Source organism: Bos indicus, chromosome 19, assembly GCF_029378745.1.
Source record: "Bos indicus isolate NIAB-ARS_2022 breed Sahiwal x Tharparkar chromosome 19, NIAB-ARS_B.indTharparkar_mat_pri_1.0, whole genome shotgun sequence".
Taxonomy (NCBI): Eukaryota; Metazoa; Chordata; class Mammalia; order Artiodactyla; family Bovidae; genus Bos; species Bos indicus.
In genome coordinates, this window is record NC_091778.1 from 52,899,857 (window position 1) to 52,924,165 (window position 24,309).

The 24,309-nt window shown below is 59.8% G+C and overlaps 1 protein-coding gene and 1 long non-coding RNA gene across 7 annotated transcripts in view; one reads left to right on the plus strand and one right to left on the minus strand.

Annotated features, from left to right (window-relative positions):
• BAIAP2 (BAR/IMD domain containing adaptor protein 2) overlaps nt 1-19,097 on the minus strand; it is a 63,622-nt gene extending 44,525 nt beyond the window's left edge. For 5 of the 6 annotated variants that reach the window (XR_011562131.1, XM_019981298.2, XM_019981300.2 and 2 more), the window contains exons 1-3: nt 18,940-19,097; nt 4,423-4,498; nt 2,814-2,900 (exon numbers count right to left, since the gene is read on the minus strand). Coding sequence is in view for 5 of the 6 variants with exons in the window: in XM_019981298.2 (XP_019836857.1) it covers nt 2,814-2,900; nt 4,423-4,498; nt 18,940-18,993 (217 nt within the window). In the remaining variant the exon portion in view is untranslated. Of the gene's footprint in view, nt 1-2,813; nt 2,901-3,188; nt 3,265-4,422; nt 4,499-18,939 lie in introns of those variants that run through there. The other variant, XM_070773926.1, reaches the window with a different exon arrangement.
• A 438-nt stretch (nt 19,098-19,535) lies between these two features.
• On the plus strand, nt 19,536-23,808 carry LOC139177615 (uncharacterized). The gene is made up of 2 exons (XR_011562132.1): nt 19,536-19,750; nt 20,467-23,808. It is a non-coding gene; the product is annotated as an uncharacterized lncRNA (long non-coding RNA).
• The last annotated feature ends 501 nt before the right edge of the window (nt 23,809-24,309 follow it).

Consider the following 24,309-nt stretch of genomic DNA (forward strand, 5'->3'; position numbering starts at 1 on the left):
TTCCTGATATAGAGCTCCTAATCCTGTTATCTCCTGGTGATAGCAACGTCCTTTGTTCCAGAGGCAACTCTGCCTGGGCTCCTGGATGGGGGCTCGTCACCAGAAAGACCCAGCCAGAGTCAGAAGTAGAGGCCCCACCCCATCCTCTGGGACAGGGGCTACAGGCTGAGCTAACAACTGCTCATGCCTGGAAACTCCTTAAACACGGGGTTTGGAGAGCTTCCAGGGTGGTGGACACACCTATGTACTGGGAGGGTAGGGTACCCCAACTCCACAGGGACAAAGCTCCTGCGCTTGGCACCCTCCCAGACCTCGCCCTGGGCATCTGCTCCTCTGGCCGCTCACCTGGGTCCTTCATGATACCCTTAAGACAGTAAGCCTGCCCCTGAGTTCTGTGAGCTGTTCCAGCACAGAGCCAGACCTGAGGAGGGAGTGGTGGGAAGCCCATTCGTAGCCAAATTGGACAGAAGTGTGGGGAGCCGGGGACCCTCCACTCGTGCTGGCCTCTGGGGGAATGGGGGGAGCAGTCTTTTGGGACAAGGGTCTGCACCGACACTGGGGAGACGGTGTCAGACGTGAGCTGAGCTGTGCGACCCCAGCGGGGTCCTCAGACACTGGAAGGCTCGCTGGTGCTGGAAAACCCACATCTGGTGTTAGAACTGTCACGAGTGGAGGAAACGGGGTCTCTCCTTGGCTGGTGCCTCCCTGCACGCACGCAGCGGGAACTCCCATTTGGTGATGGACCCCACGCACCACAAGCCCCTGGAGAGATTTCAAAAACCCACAAGTAAACCAGAAGTTCCAGGATTCAGGCTGGAGCCCAGAAAGCAAATTGAGTGGTGGGAGGAGGGACGCCCCTCCCGCAGCGCCCAGTGTGGCTCCGCCCCCTCCACGAGCAGACTTCACGGCAGGAGCCTGCCATCCGCTCCCCGGGCCTGCTGTACAACCCCCAAGGACTTCGACTTCGGGAAATTCGAGAATCGCATATAGATTCGCACATGTTCACCCTCACTATGCGGCCACGTGGGACTTGATCTCCCCATGGCAGACCCTCTCCTTCCGCTCATGTGTGTGACCACAGGGAGAAGACACATGTCTCCCCCCGCCTGCCACAATCAACCATGATAAGAAAAGTGCCCCTCTCACAGACAGGAGTCGTGTACAAACACACAGGCTCACACACAACACCCGAACTTCCTCTGAGGAGCCACAGCTGGGAGGCCCAGGAGCACCAGGCAGGGCCCACAGGTGGCCTCTGAGCTCAGAGCCAGCTGGTTTACAGCCATGACTGGTCACCAAGGAGTTCAGGCCCCCATCCACCCAAACACCCAACACATCACCAGCCAGGCCCAGCCCGCAGGCCTGCCCACCAGTGGTGCCCTGGCCTGACGTCCAGGGCAGGTTGGTTCAGTGTCCTCAAGAAGCCACGAGAGTCCCTCTAGAGCTACAGAGGTCTTCCCTGGTGGCTTAGTTGGTAAAGAATACGCCTGCAATGCAGGAGACCCCACTTTGATCCCTGGGTCAGGAGGATCCCCTGGAGAAGAAAATGGCAACCCACTTCAGTACTCTTGCCTGGAGAGTCCCAGGGACAGAAGAGCCTGGCAGGCTATATAGTTCATGGGGTCTCAAGAGTCGAACACGACTTATCAACTGAACCGCCACCACCTAGAGCCACAGAGCTGGACACCAGCCAGCTCTCTGGACACTGAAGAAAGTTCCACAGCCATGTGAGCAGAGCCCGGCCTCTGTGAGGAGTCTGGCCCCGGTCACTCATGCTGCCTGCCCTCGTCTCCACAGTCACCAGCCCCTGCTCCCAGCCCAGGAAGGTCCTGTAGTTGCTTTGGTTTTTACACTGGCCTCAGGGAAACCCAGATGCTGCTGTTGCTCTGCCAGGGTGGCAGTCAACACACCAGCACACCTGGCAGGCCTGCCAGGGACGGTGCTGGCTCAGGGCTGGGACAGTGGGGCCAGCCGGGCCACCGTGTCCTCAGACAAGGGAGTGGCGGAGGGCACCACAAAGCCCTGTGGTGGACCGGCCCAGCTTTCAAGGCAGGATGGTGTGAGAAGTTTGAAGGTGGGCTGCTGGCGAGAGTGGGCGGGTTCAGCTGAAGACCACACAGTGGGCAGGACACAGGCACCTCTGGGAGCCAGAACGAATAGACACACAGAGAGACCAGATGCCCTCCCACCTGCCAAGAACCTGGGGTTGCGCCAAGGAGCCCACGGCTCTTTACATTCCACACTGTGTGCCTCGATTATAAAAGAAATGTGAGCTGCTGTTGGAAATGTGTCAAACACAGAAAAAGTGGAAGAAAAGAACCCCACCCAGAAACTCCACCTGTTAAGCTTCTGGGGTCTCCATCATGAGATAAGCGTGCTCCCAGGGTATTTTTACAAAATCTGGTCATACTATGCCACGGGTTTGTATCTTTTCTTGCTCATTTTTATACCAGAAATGTTTCCCCACACCATCAAAGGCCATCATCTGAATCCACCTTTTCACATGGCTCCCCTATGCCAGGCAATTCAAGTTTTGCCACAAACACCTATAAACATGGATCTGCCTGTCCCCTCGTCCCCACACCACGCTTCTAAGGGGACCTGGAGCCGCCTGGTGCACCTTATGCACCCCACAGCCCTCACTAGCTCCGAGGACAACAGTCTGTCTATCAGTTTAGGAAGTCTTTTCTTACTGGACAGGGAAGACACGATCCCAATTGAAAGAAAGGCCAGACACAGGGCAGGTCCCCGATCTGCCTGGGGACACCCAACTTCAGGACCTCCGGGGTCTCTGCCACGGTTCAGAGTCTTACCGAGTTCTTTGGAGCCCTGGCTCTCGCTGGCCAGCTCGCCCATCTTCACCAGGGCATCAAAATAGCCTTTGGCAGCATACGTCACACCTGAGAGAGGAGAGGAGGGGGTGGTTACTTCCCTCGCGAGGAAATTACCACCTGCGGCACCTACTCAACCGCCCTGCCCGCCTGCCACGCAGCCGGCTCTCCTGCGCCCAGCAGGCTCCAGCCGGGGCAGGACCTCCGCCCGTCTCTTGTTGATGTCCTCTTGTCCCAATGCTGAGAGCACCTTCTCTAAGGACACAGTGTACCACTCAGGTCCAGAGCTAATCCAGTCAAATTACAGGGTGCGCCCTGACCACGAGGCCTGGTGTCCCTGACGAGACGAGCACCGACCTCCGGCTGGAGACCTGCGAAGTTGGTTCGACAGGAAGACCCCCCCCACAGCCAGCCTGGGCTGAGGAGGACTCTGACAATGTCCTCTGCCTCAGAGTTGAGCCGTGCAAGTGGGAGTGAGTCACACACTCAAATCAGGCTAAAGGCAGCATGGCTGGGGGTGGGGGGTGGGGCCTCACACACCACTTCCCACGGCAACTTCTGCTCAAACCAGAGGCGGACCTGACTTTGCGGGGGATTTGGACGGCAAGCTCCAGGCCAGCTGACTTCCTGGGACCAAGCCCGGGGGCCGCTGCCTGGGGCAGAGCTTCCTTCAGGAACTCAGAGACTCTTCAAAACCTTGGGTGTGCCCACAAACCCCTTCATCGGACGAGCACCCCCACACCACCCTTCAGGCTGCAAGGAGGACGAGGGCACCTCCAGAGTGGGGCCATGGGGAGCATCCACCATACCTACAGTTTCTAATCCGCTTTCTCCAGAACCCAGTTAGGGGCTTATAACTGGGCTCTTGATCAAATTTTATTTCGGTAGTTTTCAATTAAGTACACGCAGTCTGCTCTGCAGCCCGGGAGCTCGTGTGGGCCCCATGCCCCAGGGGCTGAAGTGCCCGCTGCTGAGCAGAGTGGGCTCCTTGGAAGAAACAACAGGAAAGCCTAGTGGGTCCTGGCCTAGCCTTGGAGGGGCCGAGGGCTGTTGAGGGGCTCCATCCTTTGGGGAGGTCCAGGAAAATGGAGGGGAGGACACCTTCAGACCTCCTCCCACCCCAGTCCACGCAGAACTCATGGGGGGTCCCCTGGTGAGGATGGGAGGAGCGGCCCAGAAGGAGGCATGTGCCTCACATCCAAGCAGCCAGGGCGTGTGAGCAGGAGCCCCCAGGCGGGCCGTGATAGGTTCCCTGAAGGCCGTCGACCTGTGTGGCTGAGAGTGAAGTGACGTCGCTCCGAGAGAATGCCCACAGGGGTGAGACATGTCCTTGGTTGTTCCTTTCAGAAAATGAACTGCCATCAGCCTGAAATGCGCTGGCTGACCTGCCCACTTGCAGAGTTGGCCCCACGCCCACGGTGTGCACAGAGCATCACAGGCCTCCGTGGTGCGGCACCTACGGCCCACACCCGCGCTCAGCCACATCGGGCTTCTGGAAACACCTTCGTCCCTCCCTCATCAGGGCCCGTGAAGCAGTCTACCTGCTCGGGCATCCTCACTCCCACCCGCAGGCCAGGGACCCCAGCCTCACCTGCCAGTGCCTTCTCGTAGTTCTTGCCCATGGCGATGAAGTTCCGCAGGCTGGGGTTGAACTGCTCCATGATGGTCTGGAAGAGAGCAGAGAACAGCATTAGGGGCAAGGCACCTGGCTGCTTGGAGGCCTGAATGGTGAGGGAAAAGTCATGCAGGCATCACACATGGGTCAAGCCCATGAAGCCACAGCCGGGCTTCGGGTCCAAACCACAGCTCGGTCCCTGGTGAATGCCCTCTGGCAAGTGATGTTCCAGAGCCTCAGTACCAACACATGTACAGTGGGGGAAAGGCCAGAACCTGCTCTGTCGGGGCCTGGCAGATCAAACAAGTGAGCATGCACAGGACGCGTGGGGCCGCGCCCGGCATATAGCGGCGCTCAGACACGCTGCGCTGAGGAGCCATTACCCCGTCTGGCAGGGCTGAGTCAGTGAGGAAGGCCCCCCAGCAGGCCACACACAAAAGGCTCATCGCCGCCTGGAGCCCCCTCCCACCACGATCTTCACTCAACACATCAATTACCAAACATCAGCTCTGATTAGAGCAATGCTCAGCCTGATTGCAAACACGGCACGATGAATAAGCCAGCAGCTCTGGATCCGCGCACCCGATGGACTCAAGTCTCGGTACCAATAGCACCAGTTCTTAGATTGAAGAAATCAGATTTTCACTGAGAAGGCCAAATAAATGTTTTAATTACAAGGCATAAAAACAGGCGCATACAAACAACAGCCAAATGTGAGCTCCACTGGGTAATGTGCCCTGACGGTCGGGTGCCAGCCCCCGCCGGTAAGAACACCACAAGGGAAAACCCCATCTCAGCCACATCCCACATCTCCGGGTCAGTTATCATGATGTGCGTCTGATCTTTGCTGAGGGTAAGAGACAAACGCCGCCAGGGAAGGGAAGTCGCCTGGCCCTGTGGGCAGACCATGGAGGCCCAGGTGCTTCTGCATGAACATGGGCAGTGCTAGCCCCTGCTCACCTGGCACACGGGCAGTCCCAGCCCCGCTCTCCTCCGTGCTCCTGGCCCTTAGTCAGTGGGACGAACACAGATTCCAAGAAGAGCTGTGGGGTCACACCCGACGTGTGCCCCAATTCACAGGGCAGGTGCACCTTCCTTTCTGGACATGGCAAAGGGGTGGGCACCTGCCATGTGCTGCACCAGGGCTGAGGCACACAGGGGACGCTGCAGTGACCCCAGAGGACAAAGTCCTGGGAGGGGAGACAGGCCCACGTCACATATGGGCAGGATCCCATGCCCAGAGAACAGGAGAGGACTCAGCTCAGCCGGAGGGGACACCGGGGAGAGAAGCATGTTGTTGAGAGAGGAGGGCTTCAGGCAGGAGCATGCAAAGGCCCCGAGGCTAGGGCCTGCTGGGGTGAGGCACAGGATGGCAGGAGCCGGGGAAAGGGTGGTGGGAGGGAAGAACAGGCAGAAGTGGTGCAGTAATGGCCAACCTCCCGCCTCACAACCCGTGGTGGGGACGCCGCTTTCCCCAAGCAGGATGGGAAGCCAAGGGTCTATCCAATACATTTCAAAAGGAAATGTACCCCCTGGCTGCTCCAAGGAGACCAGATCATAGCCAAGACTGCTCAGACGCAGGCGACCCCTCAGAGCTGCTCAGAAACCTAAGAGGTGAAGGTTCAGTGGAAAGCTGGCCCCATCACAACGAGGGACGGAGCTCAGTGGTCTGCAGACCACTCTGGGGGAGAACCTGAGTCTAGATTCATCCAACCCGAGGAGGGCCTGGGAGTCAGGGCAGGGTGTCAGGTAACAGGCAGTAGATGACGGACTGGCGTCCAGGAAGGCTGCAGAGGGGCCCCAGGTTAGACTGTCTGCCGAGGGTGCACACACAGGCTGGCTGAGCCCTCTGCCTCGCTGCTCAACACCACCCAAACCTGTGTTGGGGCAGAGAAGTGCTGGCGGGTGCATGTGTTTGCCTGTTCAAAAGAAACGGACCTGAAGCAGAGTATAGACCCGGTGAGGGTAGCTTCTGACCCCGATTCTGTGCTCCAGACATGCACACGTGTATGTGTGCAGTTTCAGTGTAAGATGTGTGTCTCACTGCAGTGATAGGCACGGGGCTGAGACAGGGACCCCGGGTGGGGGCCTGTGAGAGCCAACCTGGGGCGCAGAGCTCTAGGACCACCCCCAGGGCAGAAGAGGAGGCTCCGCAGCTCCCACCCGGAGCCCCACACACCCTGCGTGACGGCAGCAAACAGCCTGCAGCTGCCCAGGCCAAAAGAGGGGCCACCGCAGCAGCCGCCCACACCCGCCAGTGACACGCGGGCACAGCGGCCAGGTTTCGCTTCCTCAGTGCAGCAGCTGAGCTCATGCATGGGGAATGTGGGTGTGAGGGGGCAGGGCAGGAGGGGCGCTGCGGTGCCGGCCAGGCCACCTGGGCAGGGCACTGCCTGGTCACATGGGTGCCGCTGACTCGCCTGCCTGAGGCAGGGGCAGAGATGTGAACGCTGTGGGGCTGGGGAAGCAGGAGGCCCTCCCGCCCTGGCCGGAGAACTGTCCTTCCTTCCAGCTCCTCACAGACACCGCCCTGGTGGGAGAGTGGGCTCCCGCTGCCTCCAGGTCACTGAGTGCTCAGAACTGCGACCACCAGACACAGGTCAGGTCCAAGACCGCCTTGTCTGGAAGGACCCTGGAGGCCTGAGAAGGGCCTGGCCCCTCTGGTGGGGCTCCTCCCCGTGGGGCCCTTCCTGTGAGAGGGGGCTCTCTCAGAGCCTGAGCCCAAGGCTGTCCCAGGGCTCGGGCAGACGCACTTGGACCCAGGAGGCCATGCTGTCCCCAGGCCCGTGACAGGCCCAAACCCACCCTCAGAGACCTGCAGTGGGGCCCTGGCACCCTGACTGCAAGTGAGCGCTCCCCTAACTAGGGGCCTGGGCAGCCCCTCCACACATCGCAGGGCCCCGGAGGGGCAAGTCAGAGGCCGACAGAGGCCCGGTGAGCAGGCCAGGGAGGCCCAGGGGCTCCGCTACCTGTTACTTTCTCGGAAGTGAGGGAACTATGGCGTCGTTCTGGGGGACTTCACTGGAAGGACGGAGGGAGTTGAGTCAAACCCACAGCACGTGCCGGGCCTGGAGAAGGGAGCTCGCTTCCTTACTGATGCCAAAGGGCGTGTGCAACAGAAGCCCAGCCCAGGAGGGCGGCCTCCTCGCACACACCTCTCTGTACCACGAGGCCAACCTCACGCCTGTTGTGGAACTCGGGGGAGCTCAGGAGACGCCCTGCACCGAGACCACTTCCCTGCAGCCAGGACAGAGACCCAGCGACATGAGCAATGACCAGCGCCTTCTGCAAACTCACGCCTGTGCTGTGCAAGTGAAACCAAACCCCTTCAAGTGTGGCGCTGTGGCACACAGTGACTGGGCCTGCCCCCTCGCAGGGGTCCTGGGCTGAGCGCCATGCTCAGAACCAGCATCTTCTTTCACTTACCTCCCTGGCTGGCTCAGGATCTATGAGGGGCCAGCGGGGAACGGGGATTGCCACCCCACTGCAAACACGCTCCCAAAGGGTCAGGGAGAGGAGGGGGTCCCTGCCAGAGACACTTGCGAGCTTGGCGCAGTTCCTGGTGGCCCTCTTACCAAGATGTCACACATTCCATGTACCTGCCACCCCGTGGTCCCAGGAATCCAGGCCTTAACGCAAATCTCCAAAGCGGGGTCAGCCCCGCCCCGCCCAGGGGACCCCAGCCCTGCATTTCTACGGGCATCAGTGGGAGGGGCCAGGCCCGGCTGCATGGGCAGCGTTGGCAGGTCCCCAGCGGCCTTCCTACCCGGCTGGCTCCTGGGCATCCCAGTGCCTGTGCAATGACACCCATTTTGGCTGACTTGGGTCACAGGTCTGCCCGGCCAGTGAGGACACAGGGCAGCTGCACAGCCCCGTCTCCACCTTGGGGTCACGAGGAGTGAGGGAGCTCTGCCAAGGGACTGTGCTCTGGCTCTGCCCGTGCCCAGGGTCCCCTGCTCGCCATCCTGGCGATCCCGTTTATCCCTCAGCTCTGGCTCCTGGCGACAAACCCCTCCGGAACTTTCCTGGCAGGACCGCCACAAACAAAGAGCAAAGCTCCTCTGCTGAAACAGGGAAGTGACGTGCCTCCTGTTTCCCCTCCAGTTCTCATGCAGTCTAGGAAGATGGGTCCGGGGGTCTGCCTGTGCCCAGCGCACATGTGCACGTGTGTGCACGCGTGGGTGTCTGCTTGTGTGCCACGGCCAAGCCAGGCTGCACCCTCCCTACACGCTCAACCTTTAGAAGGGCAAACTCAGAGGACGAGACCACAATGGACTCCACCTATGGCCTGGGGAGAGGTGGCCTTACACCCTCATCACCCTGAGTCCTCAATGGACTGGTGATAGGCGTTGCAGTCCACTTTACGGATGACAGAAGAAGGTTGAGGGAGGCTAAGAGCCAGTCTTCTGGGTCCTGGTAGAGCCAGTCCTGGCTTCAATGCAGGCTGGCCACACAACCCGGCTGTCCCACTCTCCATACTGGCCTTGGTGTTCTCCGGACGGGTCGCCAAGGTAGGCAGGATAGAACCAGGTGCCACCTGGCAACTCAGCCTGCGCTGGGCTCCCTCAGGAGCCACATTCTAGCAACGTAAGGGCAGAGGCTGATGCCAGGACACCTGGTGCCTCATCCACTCTCCCCGAGGGGCCTTGCTGCCTCACTACTGCCGACCACCGGACCCTCACATCCCACCTCTGTCACAGGTACAACAGGCACTAGCTTTGGAGCCAAAAGCTCACACCCAGTGGGGTGCCACCATCCATGCTCTGCTGGGGGAAGCTGGCGGCACTCCTCAAAGGAGGGTGTCCTCGCCTGAGGCCACTGCCCCCCTCAAGGAGCACTGACTGCGTGAGGCTCTGGGCAGAGGGCCCGGCTCACGTGGAAAGAGGGGTGGGGTGAGAGGGGCACGAAGGATCACCCTCCTGAGACAGAGAGTCTGGCATCTCGGGGCAGCGCTGCGTGACTCCCGCCTGTACCCCCCCTACGATAACTGGGACCTCTGTCCTGGGGACCTTCCTCAAAGGAAGGAAGCCAACTGGGGAAGTTCCGAGAGTGCTGGGAGGGTTTCCTGGAGGAGGCGGGTCTTGAGCTGGAGCTTTCTTGGCTCCAGCCACAGAGAAGACGACAACAGGTCTGCACTTGAGAAACAGCGGACGTGGCTGCTTCCACTTCCACGTGAAACGGCCTGAGCGGTGAGGACGGGAGAGTCAAAGCTGCCGGTGGCTGCAGCAAAGGCCGCAGAGGAACAAGAAGTGTGCTCCACAGCGGCTGGTTTCACTGTAACGGCCCCAGGCTCCCCGCCCCCATGTCCAAGAGATGCCCCACAGACAAGAGCACCCACCCGACATGCGCATTCTCAGCCCAACAACCTCCAGCGGGGACACAGGCCAGGGTCCCCCAGGGCAGGGAGCGGCCAAGCTCGCCACAGCCTCCCCAGGAGGGCGCACGCGAGAGGACCTGGCCTTAGGGACCAAGGCACCTGGGCTGCCCAGTAGCAAAACGGAGGTTCTCAGCCCTCGCCAGCTTCCGGGGAAGTCACCAGCATTAGAAAAAAGTGACAAGTGTGTCTTGGGCACGGAGCCCAGAGTGACACCAGGGAACAGAGTGGCCTCCCATGAGGAGGGACCAAGGGGCAGGTATCCCTTCCCGTTGCCCCTGTGGGCCCTGCGCCTCGGGCTAGGCGACACCAGGAGAAAGACAAACAGGCCAATTCTCCTGGTCTGAGTCCGAGGGTGGAACGGCATGGGCCACGCAAGGTGAGGAAGGAGCCGCCAAACTCCCAGGGCCCCCCAAGTCCCCGGCTCCCTGCAGGGACCAGGCACCATCACTGATTCCTGGGGCTGAGGATGCCCAGGTTTCACCCCAGCTCTCTCTTGGGACCTGGATCCTCAGATGCCTCCAGCCTGAGCCCTCCTGGAACAGGTTCAGGGGGCAGGAAGCCGTAAGTGGGCTCAGGGTGGGGAAGGGGTCCAGTGAGCACTGGCTGGGGACTGTCCCACTGGGAGGGCCACCGCCACAGGAACTGGACAAATCCATTAGACCAGGAGTCGCAGAGCAGGGTCCAAACACAGGCCCCTCCAGCCCAGCCACCTCCTTCCTATCCAGAGGCACCTCTGGCCAGTCCTGACTTCAGTGGGGCAGGGCCCTGTAGGCCCCAGACATCTTCCAGCATCCAGGCCCAGCCATACCTGCCCCACCTGCTTGGCCTGGCCCCAGGGCACATGCCTTCCACTCTTTCTGTCCCAGGGCAGTGCTAAGCTGGAGCCCAGGCTCCCCTAGTAACTTTCATGGCAAAGCTAGCGTGCTCCTGAGAGAGTCCTCACGGTGTCAAGAACTGAGAGCTGCCATCTGACTAACACGGAAAACCTTCAGGGGCTGGAAACACACAGCTCCCTGTGATTCAGACAGTAGCACCCAGGCGGACTCCTAGGTACCAGCCTGCTGCACCTTGGGGTGGCGGCCCCATGACTGCCTGGTGTCAGGGACTGAATTCCAGCCCCACCCCCCCCCCACTAAAGATTCATGTGTTAGGCCTAACCCCACCATCTCATTGTAAAGATGCCCTCCAAAGACAATCACCAGAGACAATGCAGGTAAAAACGAGGTCATGGGGATGGACCCCAACTGCACAGAACTGGGCCTTCTAAGGAAAGATCAGGACACAGACACACAGCGGGACGACCATGTGAGGACACAGGCAGGAGTCCGCCTCCACGGCCCAGGAGAGGGCCCGCGGGAGGAACCGCCCTGCCCACACCTGGATCCTGGCCTCCAGGCTTCAGGTGAGCCGCACCTGTCTGTTGTTTAAGCACACGTGGTGCTTCGTTTGGCAGCCCCAGCAGACCCGACGGCTGGACCAATCCCTGCTCGCCCTGTGAAGACTCAGCCGTCAGTTCTCTTATCGTCTGGTTACTGCTTGACTGGTTAGAACATTCCAGGGCTGCTGACCTGTCCTTGTCCCCGGGAAGGCTCTAATCCGAGTTTCACAAGGCTGGGCTCCTTGCTGGACGAGGAACCTCGATGAGCAAGCAACGACACAGCCCCAGACACTCTGGAGCTGTTCTCCTCTTGCTTCCTGCCTCCCTCCGCTGGGTAGAATGAGCCAGCCCAGAAGGCTGTCGTGCTGGCGGGAACACAGGCCCCTCGGCACTCGGGAACTCAGAAGGCAACAACAGAGGCCTCGCCTGGGCCTCCCTGCCCTCAACACGGACTACTTGCTCCTCCAAGAACTTTCCATCCTGAAAGCCTAATGCTCCCTGTGGCCAGGAAGGGTTCTCTGCTCCAGCTAATTGTGAAAGAAAAAACGGTGGCACAGAAGCTGAAGATCCTCACCTGAAGCCCAAAGGACTCCCAAGTGGGAAAACAAAACAGGTTTGAAGCCACAGGGCAGGCCTGGCTCCAGCTCGGGCTCAGCTGAGAACCCGGGCTGGGCTGGGACACGCCGCTTCACATCTCTGAGGCTCCTCCACCCGCTGGGATGGCCAGGGCCCCTTGTGAAGCAGTGTAGAGATAAACAAGGTCACACACACCACTCCCAGCATGGTACCTGGACAGAGTGACCCACTGAAGGCTCTTCACACGATCATTCAGAATTACCAGCCAACTGCAAAACCCCAGGTGGCCACAGCACCTCCCCTAGCACACCCAGAATGAGAGGAGCGTGTGAGACCGTCTGGGCCCCAGCAGCCAACCTCACAGTCTCCTGCCTGGTGGGATCTGTGCAAGAAGCCTGCAACCAGGCCTCCTGCCTGGACTGGACTGCGGCCCTTGGCTGCCTCCCGGCTGTGACCAGCAAGGTCCTGGATCCCCAAGGGCAGGGCTAGCCATGGCCTGAGCGCCATCAGTCCCCTGGAGTGCAAACGACATGACTTCCGTGGGAGGGGCAGGAAGGAAGAAATGGAGGTGTGGACAACAGATCACTTGTACCAGGCTGTCCTCCAGGTCAGAGGGGGCTCCACTGGCCCCAGAGTGGGCTCAGAGGAGCAGTGGGTGTACAGAGACCCCTGGTTCCCTCCACCTGGGCCACATCAGCGACACTTCGGCCTTCACTACACCCTGTTCTTTGAACAGCCTCGCTGGAAACAACAAAGGCCACTCTGGCTTAGCAGGTAAGCTCTGCCCACGCTTGGCTCCTAGAGACACAAACGCCCTGCTGGACGAAAGTCTAGCTCCCAGGGGTGGGGGCACGCCCTCTCTCCTAACAAGCTCCCACCCCCATTCTGCAAGATGTCGACTTCTTTCACAGCACAGACACCTGTGAGATCCTAGCAAGTTTCACAGCCTGTTACGTGTGTGTCGTCACTCACACAGGCCCACCTGAGGCTGTCCCCAGCTTGGCTGAGCAGGGACATTACATCCACACACCACTCAGCGATTAAGAAGGAACGGAGATCCTGGCTATCATGGGGGAAACTTCTCCAATCAAGGAACAAGATGTCAGCAAAGAAAGCGGCAGAACAAGAGTCTGAGAGTTTGGAAGGAACCCCCCACCCCGCCATGACCAACACCTGGAGGGCCAGAGATGGGGCCCGGCAGATGCTCTGACCTCAACGACTGTGAGCTGAACCAAAGCTCCTTAGAGTCAGACTCTGAATCCGAAGAGGTTTTAGGAAAATCTTGCCAATTTATTTCATGTACATTTGACATAGAACTTTTAAAACATCTGTCCAAATAATTCTAAAAGAACTGTTTTCACAACTAGAAAACCAATTTCCCAAGCAAGAAAAAGGCACTCTGTTCCAACTGGCGGCCCCGACTCCTCGTGTCCAACCTCTCCCAGCGCCTCACAACTCAGGGTACTCGTCATAGAGGACACGCGGCCTTCTCACACACACCCCGAGGGTTTGCAGGAGGCCCTTTGGCTGCTCACCTCACAGCCCAGGGTGTCAGGGCGTCAGGACAGGCTCTACCAGGCCCCGCTCAGCCCCTGGAGCCGCAAGGGAAGCCTGGAGGGATCCAGGCCCATCCTGGTCACTGTGCACGCCCCACCAGCGAGGCTGTGCACGGCCAGAGACAGGGGAAAAAAGGCAGGAGCGCCCGAATGTCCCGCAGGCGTGGAAGACCAGACAAGACTTCCAAGAAGACTTCCAAGGCTCCTGCGATGAAACTTGGGAGGAGAGGCCAGGGGCAGCTGGAGGTGCCAATCTGAGACTCCGCTGCCCTGGGTAGACAGAAAGGGGTCCTGCTGACACCCACTGGACACTGAGTCGCAGGTACAGATCCCCTGCCTGCCCCCAAGGTGCGCAAGGTCACCTCTGAGAGACAGGATGCCCTGGCTCTCAGCATGGCCTGGCTGCACACCACCAGCTGTCCCTTGGGCCCCCAGGACACGGCAGCACCAGGTGCTTCTGGCTAACACCCTGGCCTACCTTCAGGCCCTGAGAAGGGACACGAGCTTGCCACCGCCTCTAGAACCTTCAGGGGTCCTGGGCTACTGCCTGTGGAGCAAACAGCTGAGAGACCAGACCCACGACCGAGATGGTCACAGCGATGCACACACGGGGGCCCCAGAACCAGAAATGAGGCTCAGCCACTGCCAAGCACTGACACACACATGCCAGCCATACTTCCAGGTGGGGGGCCCCACAGTCAGGAGCCACATGGCTCCTAAGTCACCACACCTGGCTGCTTGATAGCATGTCAGGTGGGGACAGAAGGATTTTCCCCAGTAAGAGAGGCCTGGGCACCAACCTCCGCCCAGGCCCGCCTGCTGCTGGAGCCCCTGGGTGCAGACCCTCGGGTGCCCCACCCCTCTGGTTGGGGCCCCTTGTGTTATTTCACAGCTGTGCAGTGCCATCAGGACCAGGATGAATCAGAGCGGGGGCAGGGGGAGGACAGGGGAGGCAGGTGCGGGCACGGTCCACGCCTGCCTGTAATTACCAGGGCCGCAGGCTGCAGACAGTAGCAGAGCGCTGACAGCCCCACTGGGCACCTGGCGCAGGGTGTCCAGTGGGCATAGGCCTGCACGGTAATGAGGACAGCCTCCCCACCCTGAGGCATCAAGAGAAACCACCTGGGCACAGTGGTCACACAGGATGGGCCCTGGCGCGGTGCACGTAAGGGCTGAGAAAAGAGAATGGCAGGCAGGCAGGCAGCCAGCCAGCGGCCCAGGGCACCCCCACCAGATCGCGGCTCAGGTGTAGCTGTCCTTGGAGAGCAATACCAGTCCCAGAAGCCATGCAAGAACGAGGGGGGACCACCGAGTGACAAGGGCAGCCCTGTCTGCCAACCCTCCGTCCTACGCAGGGCTCCCCTGAGCAGGACCTACTCCTCCAAACTGGGGGTGGGGAGTGCCAGGTGGGCCTTGGGCTCCCTGCCAGCCTGCCTTCCTGCTCAGGAGGGGACAGGGTCCTCTGCTCAGTGGCCAGTCCTCCCATGAAAGGCCCCCGAATCTGGGCAGCCCAGCCAGCACCACCTGTGCTGGGGAAGGATGGAGGGAGGCAGAAGGACCTCTAGGCCCTCAGTGAGCTTCAGGAACCTAAAATCAGGTGGCAACAACAAGCACACACGCAGCTCCCATGGCAGCCCCCACTGACGCCCCGAGAGCCCTGGGCAGCACCCGGAGCCTCAGGTGCACATGGTCTGTCCCATGAGCCAAGGAGCCTCCCCAACAAAAGACACACTCTCCAGGCGAGACCAGTGGGGATGGCAGTGCGGGCAAAGCACTCCTGGCCTGTGAGGAACTCTGCAGCGCCACCACGCCCCAGGCCCCCTCCTTTATGGCCATTAGCAAACACCGGCAAGGTCCAGCCTCAAGGGTCCTGTGCTGAGGGGCCCACCACCTCAGGACCGTGACCTGGGCACAAACAGCTGCTGAAGCCGGTGGCCCAGAATCAGTGCAACAGAGAAACCATCCTTCGCTGCCTGGGCTACTCCACGGGAATCGGAGATGCACTGCTGCTGCTGCCACACAGGTGGTGGGGAGTGGGCTGCACACTCCATGAAGGACGGCTCAGTCTACGTGGACAGCAAGCCCCACGTCTTATTGGAAGATACTACCTCAACAGGGTACCCTGAGGTGCCTCTATAGCAAAATGAAGTCCCACGTGCATACACACACATGTGCACACAAACTCACTTGGACACAGAATACTTGTGAATACACAAACACGTACCCGCATGGGCTTGAACTCACACCTGTCTGCACGGACAACATATGCACGCATGTTCCTGCGCACATAAGCACACGCAGAACCTCAGGTCTGCTGCCAGCAGGCGTTTCTGTTGCTAAGGAAGCGCCTGTCAGAGCATCCACTTCACCACGCTCAACTGCGAGCCCGTGGAGCCCTGTCCATGCTGGGTGCCAGGCTCCTGACGGCGGCCAAGAGTTCCGTGTGACTGCTGAGCAGTGGAAGGGGTTCTGGGGTAGGCAGCAGAGAACTTGGGGCCTCCTGCTTTCCCCTGCTCCTCTAAACACCGGGAGGAGGGTGACGGGCAAGGCCTGGCCAGCAGTGGGCTCTCACCTACACAGGTGGGCTCCCTTCTGCCAGCGCTGACGCCCACCACCTTGCACTAGCAATATGAAACTTGACGGGACTCCAGTTGCAGGAATCTACTGGCCACAGCTGTCTTCACAGGACAGATGCAATAAGCTTCCCCACAAGGGCCGGAGAGTGAGGACCACCAGTCAGCCTCTGGTGACACAAGCCTAAGGCCCACGACACCCTGAACAGCCATGCCTGAGGCCTTCCTAGGGACTTTCTTCGCCAGTCTGTGCCCATCTTCCCACGTCCTCAGGATAGGATGGAGGCCTGTGGGGCTCTTGCTCCACAAGGTGCCAGAGCCAGCATTCTCCATGGTCACAAGGTTGCCTGGAGCCAGGGCTTCTCATGAGACATAGGACTATGAAAAAACCACCAACCTGAGAGTCACTCCCTGGAGCTGAAGACTAAGATCAATTGCTAAAGAAAGCCCTCTTGCTGCAGCACGTGGGGACATTTGGAGGCCTCTCCCAAGAGAAATGTAATTTGGGCTTAATTCTCAGAGGCAGATCCCCACCCTGCAATTCTGTCTCTCGTCCCAGGCAATCACCTAGGGCTGCCTGTAGTCCCATCACCAGGGGCCCAGCCCAGGCTCTACCCCAGGAAGCCCCCAGAGAGCTTCAGTCCCTGTCCCTCAGCCCAGGGTCCAAGGGTAAACTCTCAGTGAATGTCATTTCCTGCCCCTTCATCTTCCATGAAATTCCCCGAGGACACAGCTCCCACGAGGAAGTGGGCCACAAGAAGAGAGATTAAATCCTGAGATTCGGATTCTTCCAGGGAGGAGAAGCAAAAGTGGACATTTTATTCTCGCGTCTGTAATCAGCAAGGCCAAGGCCGGCTGTCCCCGCTGTTCCCTTCTCTGCCAAGGCAAACACCACTTAGAACTGCAGCTGATATGACAGGGGCCAAAGCAAACAGCTGAGCTGTAGCTCAGGGTGACGCCGAGCAGGGCCACATCCTTGCCACTCTCCCACAAGTCACCAAACCAGGCACAGAGTTAGGGTGGAGGACCAGCCAGACTGGCCGGGGTCTCCACACAGCAGCTTTGGCTGTGTCCTGAGCATGCCTCGAATTGGCTGGATTCTGCCCAGCCAGTGTGCCAAACTTACCCAACCTGTCCTGGCTCTGCTGTGGAACCCGAGCTCCCCAGTGACGAGCCACAAATCATAAGAGAGCCGCACCACAGCCGCAGAGTGGCAGGGGAGCACCACCGACAAGCCCACCTGTCCACTGGCCCCACAGCCTGAACCGGCCAAGAGTGTAAGACACCCAGCACTGTGGACGCCCACTTCCCGAGGTGTCTAACCTGAAAGTCCCTGGTCTTGGCCACACCATCCCATGGGAGCTCAGTCATCAGCTGACCGGTGAGCACAGAACGCAGACTAGCTTGCTGAACGTGTGCCCCAAACCCCCAAACACTCAGATCCTAATAGTTTTCTGCCGACAGATTTCACTCCAGACCTGCAAACACATCTTTGCTTCCTCCAGAAGCTGCTCCGTTGGAACAGCGTGCCTGACTGCTCCGTTCTAAGAGTTTTATTAAGACCGACCATGGGGTTCCCCAGAGCAAAGCCACGCCACGCACTCCCTCTTAATTCTGGCCATTAAAGTTTCTGTCTCATGGTTTCCGAGAAGAAGCAGGGAAAAGAGGGGAAAAAAGACCAAGACTGGCACTTCTCTCCCACCCCCTGCAATAATGAGCAAGTGGAAATGAAACTAATGACTAATAATTTAATAAATCTCCCTCCCTGACAACCATTTACGGAGCAACACGACCAAAAAGCGTATGCCACTGACTCTCGTGATACAAACATAAAAACCCCAGAGGCTGTTCCTTTTACGTGCTGCTTCCTCGCCAGTCTCCACTCCTGTTTACCAGCAGCTCCAACATGGCTTCAGAACTGACTTAGTCCACCCTGACCCGGCCTCCAGATTCTTCCAGGTGACCTAGCTGCAACTTTAAAAACCTTTATTAGCAGCTGGGATTGACTGCGGCGCTGGACTCCAGCTGAAAGCTCAGGGTCCATCAGAGGCCTCCCTCCGCGCGCAAAGAGGGCTTGGCAGGCCGCTGGCTAAGGAGGCACAGCGTAGTTGTTTAACACAATTAGAAACTGTTGCTCTGCCAGCGCGCTGCAATCCCACTCCGCCGCCATGAACCCGCCGCCGCCGCCGCCTAAATATCAACTCCGAAACCCCTCGGCCCCCCGCGTAACCCCCAGACACAGTTTTGAAATAGAGCCCGGCTTTGTACGAGGCCCGCGTGGACCGCCCAGGGCACGACTCTCCCGTGAGGAAATGCTGCCGGGAACAGCCCTGAGCCTCCGGAGCCTGGCTCTGTGCTGGTGGGGGTGGGGGTCCAAACCGAGAAAATGGATGCTAAGAAAAGGAAACTCGGGTGTCTGCCAACGTGCACACCGGCGCAAAACCGGCCCCGGGCGGGGGCGGCAAGGGTCCGGCGAGCTGCCGGCGCTCCGACACACGCCCGCGTTCCGCACCGGGGGCTGAGAGCCGACTCCTCACACATCAGAAGCAGAGGCGGGCGCGCCAGCCTCCCACACAATTAGTCTTCTCCCTCCGCGGTTACATAAGATGACGGATTATCTGTCTACCCATCGAACCTGCCCGCCCGCGACCTCCCACCCGGCCACATCCACCGAGAAGGAGTTGTGGAAAGGGAAAGCCTGTTGAGAAAAAAGTGCCCTAGGCTTGCGTAACCGTGCCCGGTGGGGCCACCACGGGGCGCAGGGCGACGGGCAGCCGTGGCCCCGGACCCCCGCAGACCTCGGACTCCGCAGTCCGCACCCCTACTCAACTCGGGTCCGAAGGCTCCGGCCCCCGCGCACGCGGAAGGCGCACGGAAGGGCGCGCGGGGGCAGCAAGAGGCTGTCGGGGCAAGCGGACCCAAGCCAACCTCTGCCGGTCCGGCGCTGGGTCTCCGCGGCAGCGCCGGTAAGACCCCCGAGGGCCCAGGGACCGCCCCGGGAGGGCGCGAGGGCGCGTGTGGCTCGTAGCTCACCTTGTAGACATTTTCCGTGAGCCGGTGCATCTCCTCCGAGCGAGACAGTGACATGGTGCTGGTCCGGCTGCACCACTGACCAAACCAGGGGCGCAAGTAGCGGCGACTGCGGAAGCGACGAGGAGACCTGACAAACAGCGCACGGAGCCGGACCAGGAGCGCGGCGGCCAGCCGGCGGCCTCCTTTATAGTCGACCAGGCCCCGCCCCCTAGAGGCCCCGCCTCCCGCGCGCCCGCCCCCGCCGCACCCGGATCACCACCCCCGGCCTCCCGCCCCTGCCCAGCCGCTGCTGCTAGGCAACCGACAGGCCCCGCCCCCGTGCCGTCTTTCCCATTGGTGAATTCCGTATACTGGGGAAGGGGGCGGGGACAAGGGCGGGGTTTGTGGGCCGGCAGCAAGGAGCGATTGGCCCGTGGCGCCGTCGATCGCGGGGGAGGAGGCGGAGGCGCGGCGCGGGCTGGGGCCCTGGGAACAGCCTGGGGGGCCGGGGCGACAGCAGTGCTGGGGGCGGGGAGGCGGAGGCGGGGTGGCGCAGGAAGAAGGGAGCAGAAACCGGGTGGGGGCGGGACGCCGGCCGCGAGCGCGCGTGGGGGAGGCACTCCGCAAAGTGGCGAGTCAGGGTGGCCGGGTCTTGGGCGCCGCTCCCCCGAAAGCGGTCGAGATCAGGCGTCCGCACTGGGCAACAGAGGTCCCTGAACGCTCGGACACTTCCTGGGGAAGGGGGCGGGGGCAAGGGTAAGGACTTGGTGAAGGAGGGTGAGAGGCTGGCGTGCTGTCCCAAGGGTCCAGCCTCTACCGGGCACTTTCGGAGGTAAGTCCGGTGGGTGGCTGCGAGCCCTGGGCCGGCTCTTCCGGGGAGGGATGACCCTGAAACGGGTCTCAGGGGAGGGAGGACCCTGGGGAAGACCCTAGAGAGGGGTGGACCCTGGGGAAAGACCCTGGGAGGGGTGCATCGTGAGGGAGGGCCCTTGGGGCTGGGATTCTAGGGAGGGCAGAGCCCTGGGTTTCAGAGAAGGACTCTGCAGAGGGGTTTTGGGGGTGCGGATTCTGGAAGGGGTGGGGGAGGGATGGGGAAAGGATCCTGTGGTGAGGATTGAGGGGCGCTCGGAGAAAGAGGACCCTTGTGATGGTGGAAGAAGATCTTCCTTGAGGGGTAGTTTCCTTGGGGAGAGGAAACTCAGGGAAGGGGAGGGGCAGGGAAGAGGGAGGTGGAGGGGGTGGGAGGTGTGGGGGTGAGGGGGTGAGGGGGTGGGAGGTGGGGGGTCGGGGGTGGGGAGGGGGAAAACCTGGGGGAGGGTGAACCTCCCTGGATGGAAGAGATGGGATCAGAGATGTCTGATTTTTAAAAGCAATTCCTGGGAGGTTCTGCTGAGGAAGTTGACCAAGTTGGCACAGAGGGTTCCTGGTACAATTCCTTTGGAGAAATATTTACATAAATTAGACTAACATAGAGAAATTATTTGCTTTACCTTGTAAAACACCAGATCTAAGTGTTTCTCTTTAATTAAACCTGACACTCTCCACCAGCACACCCGCAATCTATCCTTGGACAGTCATCCCTTCAAGAGCAGGTGCCCAGGAGACAGAACCCCCAAGATGGCTGGAGGACTCCAGAAGACAGCAGGGGCTGAGACAGGTTTTTTCAATGGGGTCATTAACCCGAATGAACTACGCTCTGCTTCACATGGATTCAAAGAAAATGGAAGGGATATTCAGGAAGCATTTGCCTTTGCTCCTAACCTCAGAGCCTTTGTTCACAGAAATTCTCCTTGGTTTAATTTCCTTTCAACACCAGCTCCAGTTTCTTCCTTTTTATTGCTTGCAGTGTTTAAGGTAGATTTCAGTATAGTATGTAATTTCTGGGATTCTTTTGGTTGCAAGTAACAGAAAGCTGGCTCAAACTGGCTCCAACAATGCGGGCGTTGTTGACTCACGTGTCAGAAGTCAGGCCTGTCTTCCTCCCCCAGCTCCCTCTCCTCCAGGCCAGCTAGAGGCAGCTTCCATCCTTCCCACCCCAAGACTGATGTCCATTGACCTGTATGAGGTCACAGGCCAGTGAGGAGCCAGGTGGGTATAGAGCAAGAGCTGTTGCTCATCCAAAGGGAGCAGAGTGACCAGGACGAGGAGAATGGTGGGTGGAGGCTGGCCAGTGAAAACAGGGTCTCATTGCTCTGGGAGGGGAATTAGCCTGGGGAGAATTCTCCAGGGCCATCTGCTCCCATCAGTCGTGAGACAGTAGAGGAAGGAGAGGGGCTTTCCAGAAAAGCTTCCGTGGCCCCGAGCCCCACCCAACCCCACCCCCTTGAAGATCCTAGTCTTGATTGCCCTCCTGCCCAACTGGACGCTCACGTTTGGTAGCAGCTGAGGCAGGAGGACTAATCGCCTCACTTCGGGCCTGCACCCTCCAGCTGACATCTGGGCAGGAGGTGAACAGCTGGGAGGGAAGCCATCATTCAGAAGAGCGTTCACTGAGCACCTGGGGCAAGTGAAAATAAGCACATCCAGCCAAATGGCACTGAGAACGTGGGGCCGATGGCAGATGCAGGGCAGGACTGGAAAGGGGCTTACACCTGGGCCTGGAGAATTGCAGTGAGAAAGTCTGCCCCCTGCTGGGCAGCTTCCCTTCCCCTGCCCATCTTCCAACCACCAGTCTACTGGGGTGCCCGGCCCTGCATGCTGACCCCTTCAGCAGCAAGGAGGTCTGAGCCACAGGCCAGGAGCCCACCAGTGATCCCCGAGGCCTTTCTTAGGTGGGAGCCCTTTAGATGGCAGCAGTGTCTGAGCGGGGCTGAGCAGTGCCCAGGGCTAGGGGTGGGCTGGGTGCTGAGGTGGTCCCAGTGCCACTCCTAGGAGTCAGAGGGGCCCGCTTAGGGTCAGGGCCACCTCTCTTCAAGACCAGCAAGTCACTGCCACAATGGAGAGGCTCCGCTTGTCCCACCGGCCCTGCAAGGACTAGTGGGTGCTGGATGGCCCACTGCCCTCGCGCAGACCAGGGTGTTGTTCTCCCTGCAGTATTTGAGGGGGTGGGCAGTGGCTTTCTATAGATGAGCGGCTCATCATGAGTCCCTGAGAAAGCAGATGGGCTGGAATCTGCCCACTGCCGGTTTCCCTGTCACTTCTGACTGCCCGTCCTCACCTCTATGGGCCAAGCGACCAGAGACGTGTGTAGCCATGGCGACCCGCAGCACCCCACCTCTGAACCTGAGGTCCCCCCATCCCCGGCACCAGTGATGGGGCCTTGCGCACATAGGGTGCCGAGCCAGGGTCAGCGGCAAGAATCTGACCACGTGGTGCTGCCGACACTGACCCCGGGTCAGCTGACCCCAGCACGGGTGGCCCAGGAGAAAAAGGCTGGAAGCAGGGAGAATCAAAGTGCATCTCTTCATCAGCTTATTTTTAGTTGCGTTATGTAAGTGGCTTCATCTCAACGTCACGTAGGGAGGGGGGGTCTCAGATTTAATTACAGGATGACAGCCTCTGCTTTTCAAGCAAGCTGTTCTCCTGGCAAGGCAGGCACAAGGATCTGTGATTTTTTGCTAAACAGAAGGAGCCCTTTCTGAGGTGACCGCAAAACTTTCAGGGTTTTCACCACCATCTCTCTCTCTCTGACCAGCCCAACCGGGTTTCTGCGGAGCTTGGCCTAAGGGGGTGGCAGTGTGTCTCAGATCACAGGGAAATTTCATGCCTGTCAAGGGAGCTGTTTCTCCACCACCCTCTCCTGGCAGCCTCCCCGTCTCTCTAAGAGAAGGATCCACCCAATCAGAACTCCTCTTCCTTTCCTCCTTCCTGGATTAGAGCACTTGTAATCAGCAACCAGAAAGTTCCAGAGCAGGAGAGAGAGGAGGCGTGGACACTGTCACGTCTTCCCCATCCTCTTTGGCCATCTCTGCCTCCTCCTTCTATGCCAGTGCTCTGGGTGACTGACCGGGGCAGGGCTACCAGGCCGAACTGTCCAAATTATGTCCAGAGGACTGTTTTCTTGGTCCTCAGCCCACATTCTTCACACTGTCAGCGTTGTCAGCAAGAAGGCGTGGGGGTGCCTGGAGCCGGAAGCTCCGGGGGGTGTGGTGGGGGAGGCCTGTGTCCTGCCAGCGGGAAGTTCACCTCAGCGGCCTCCAGCACACTGTGGCCTTGTACGGCTGAGGCAGGGCCACGTCGCCTGCCACGGGGTGAAGCTTAGCATCTACCTGGGACTGCCGCTAAGGGTGTGGGCACAGACTTGGGAAGCCAGTACCCGGGGCTGGGCCAGCAGCTGCATGATGGCCTTGGGAGCCTGGGCAGCAGGTTCTGGATGGGCAGGCTACCTGGGCAGGGTGTCAGAAGGGCTGAGGTATAGATGGCAGAAGAAGCCTAGCACCAAGAACCATGCCTGGCCTGTGGCAAGTGGTCAGTGTGTCTTAGATATCGTCATCATCAGTGGTCAGATGGGACCTTCCAGAGAGCACCCAAGCGCCCATGGGTGCTGCCCCCTCTAGTGGGTGCTCCAGCCTCGGTGTGGGCTGCAAGGCAACTTCCAGGAAACACGGGTGCCAGGAGACACTGACGAGCACGCCACAGCCAGGTGAGCCAGGCCACGTCTTCAGAGTGAGCCCATGGGACTGTACACGGCCTTGACGTGCTGAGAAAGGCGGCACTCCTCCCCAGACCCGTCATCCCAGGCTTATCATGAGAAACGTCACCAATCTCAGTAGAGGGACAGTCTGCAGACCCCTGTCCAGCATGTTGCCCAAACCAGGGAAGTCTGGGACCTTCGGGGCTAAGAGGAGCCCAAGAAGACGTGATGACCAAATGTCACCTGGGATCCAGGCTGGGTGCTGGACACCAGGTGAAAGCTAAGAAAACCTTAATAAAGTCCAGACTAGTGAACAACAGTGAGTCCACGCTGGTCTGTTAATTGTAGCAAATGCATCACAGCGATGAGAGATGTTAACAGGGCAGGACGGGGGGGATCTCTTAGGTGTGGGCTATCTTTGCAGTAACTGTAAATCTAAACAGTCCTAACATGTAAAGTTTACTCACGGGGGCACCTATGGCCTTGGCACAAGCCTCCATTTGGCCTGTGGGTCTGAAGGAGGGGCCTGCACCTCAGCCCGGAGTCCGGTGTCTGTGGGTTCAGTGGGCAGAGCAGTGGCCCTGTCCCCACAGAGTGCCCCAGGTCCACTCTGCCACCTGCTGCATGGCGCCCATGCAGGAGGCTGGCCTGGGGTGGGGCGGGGGGCGGGATGCGTGGGCCGGGCTGATGGCCAATCTCCTGCCTCCTCCCTCCTCCCCAGACTTTTACTGAGATTTGCTCTTCCCTCAAAACCCGCTCCCCCTTGACCTGAATGTGGCTCAGAGGCTTTCGTCTCTCTGACCAAAATGTTGGCTGCA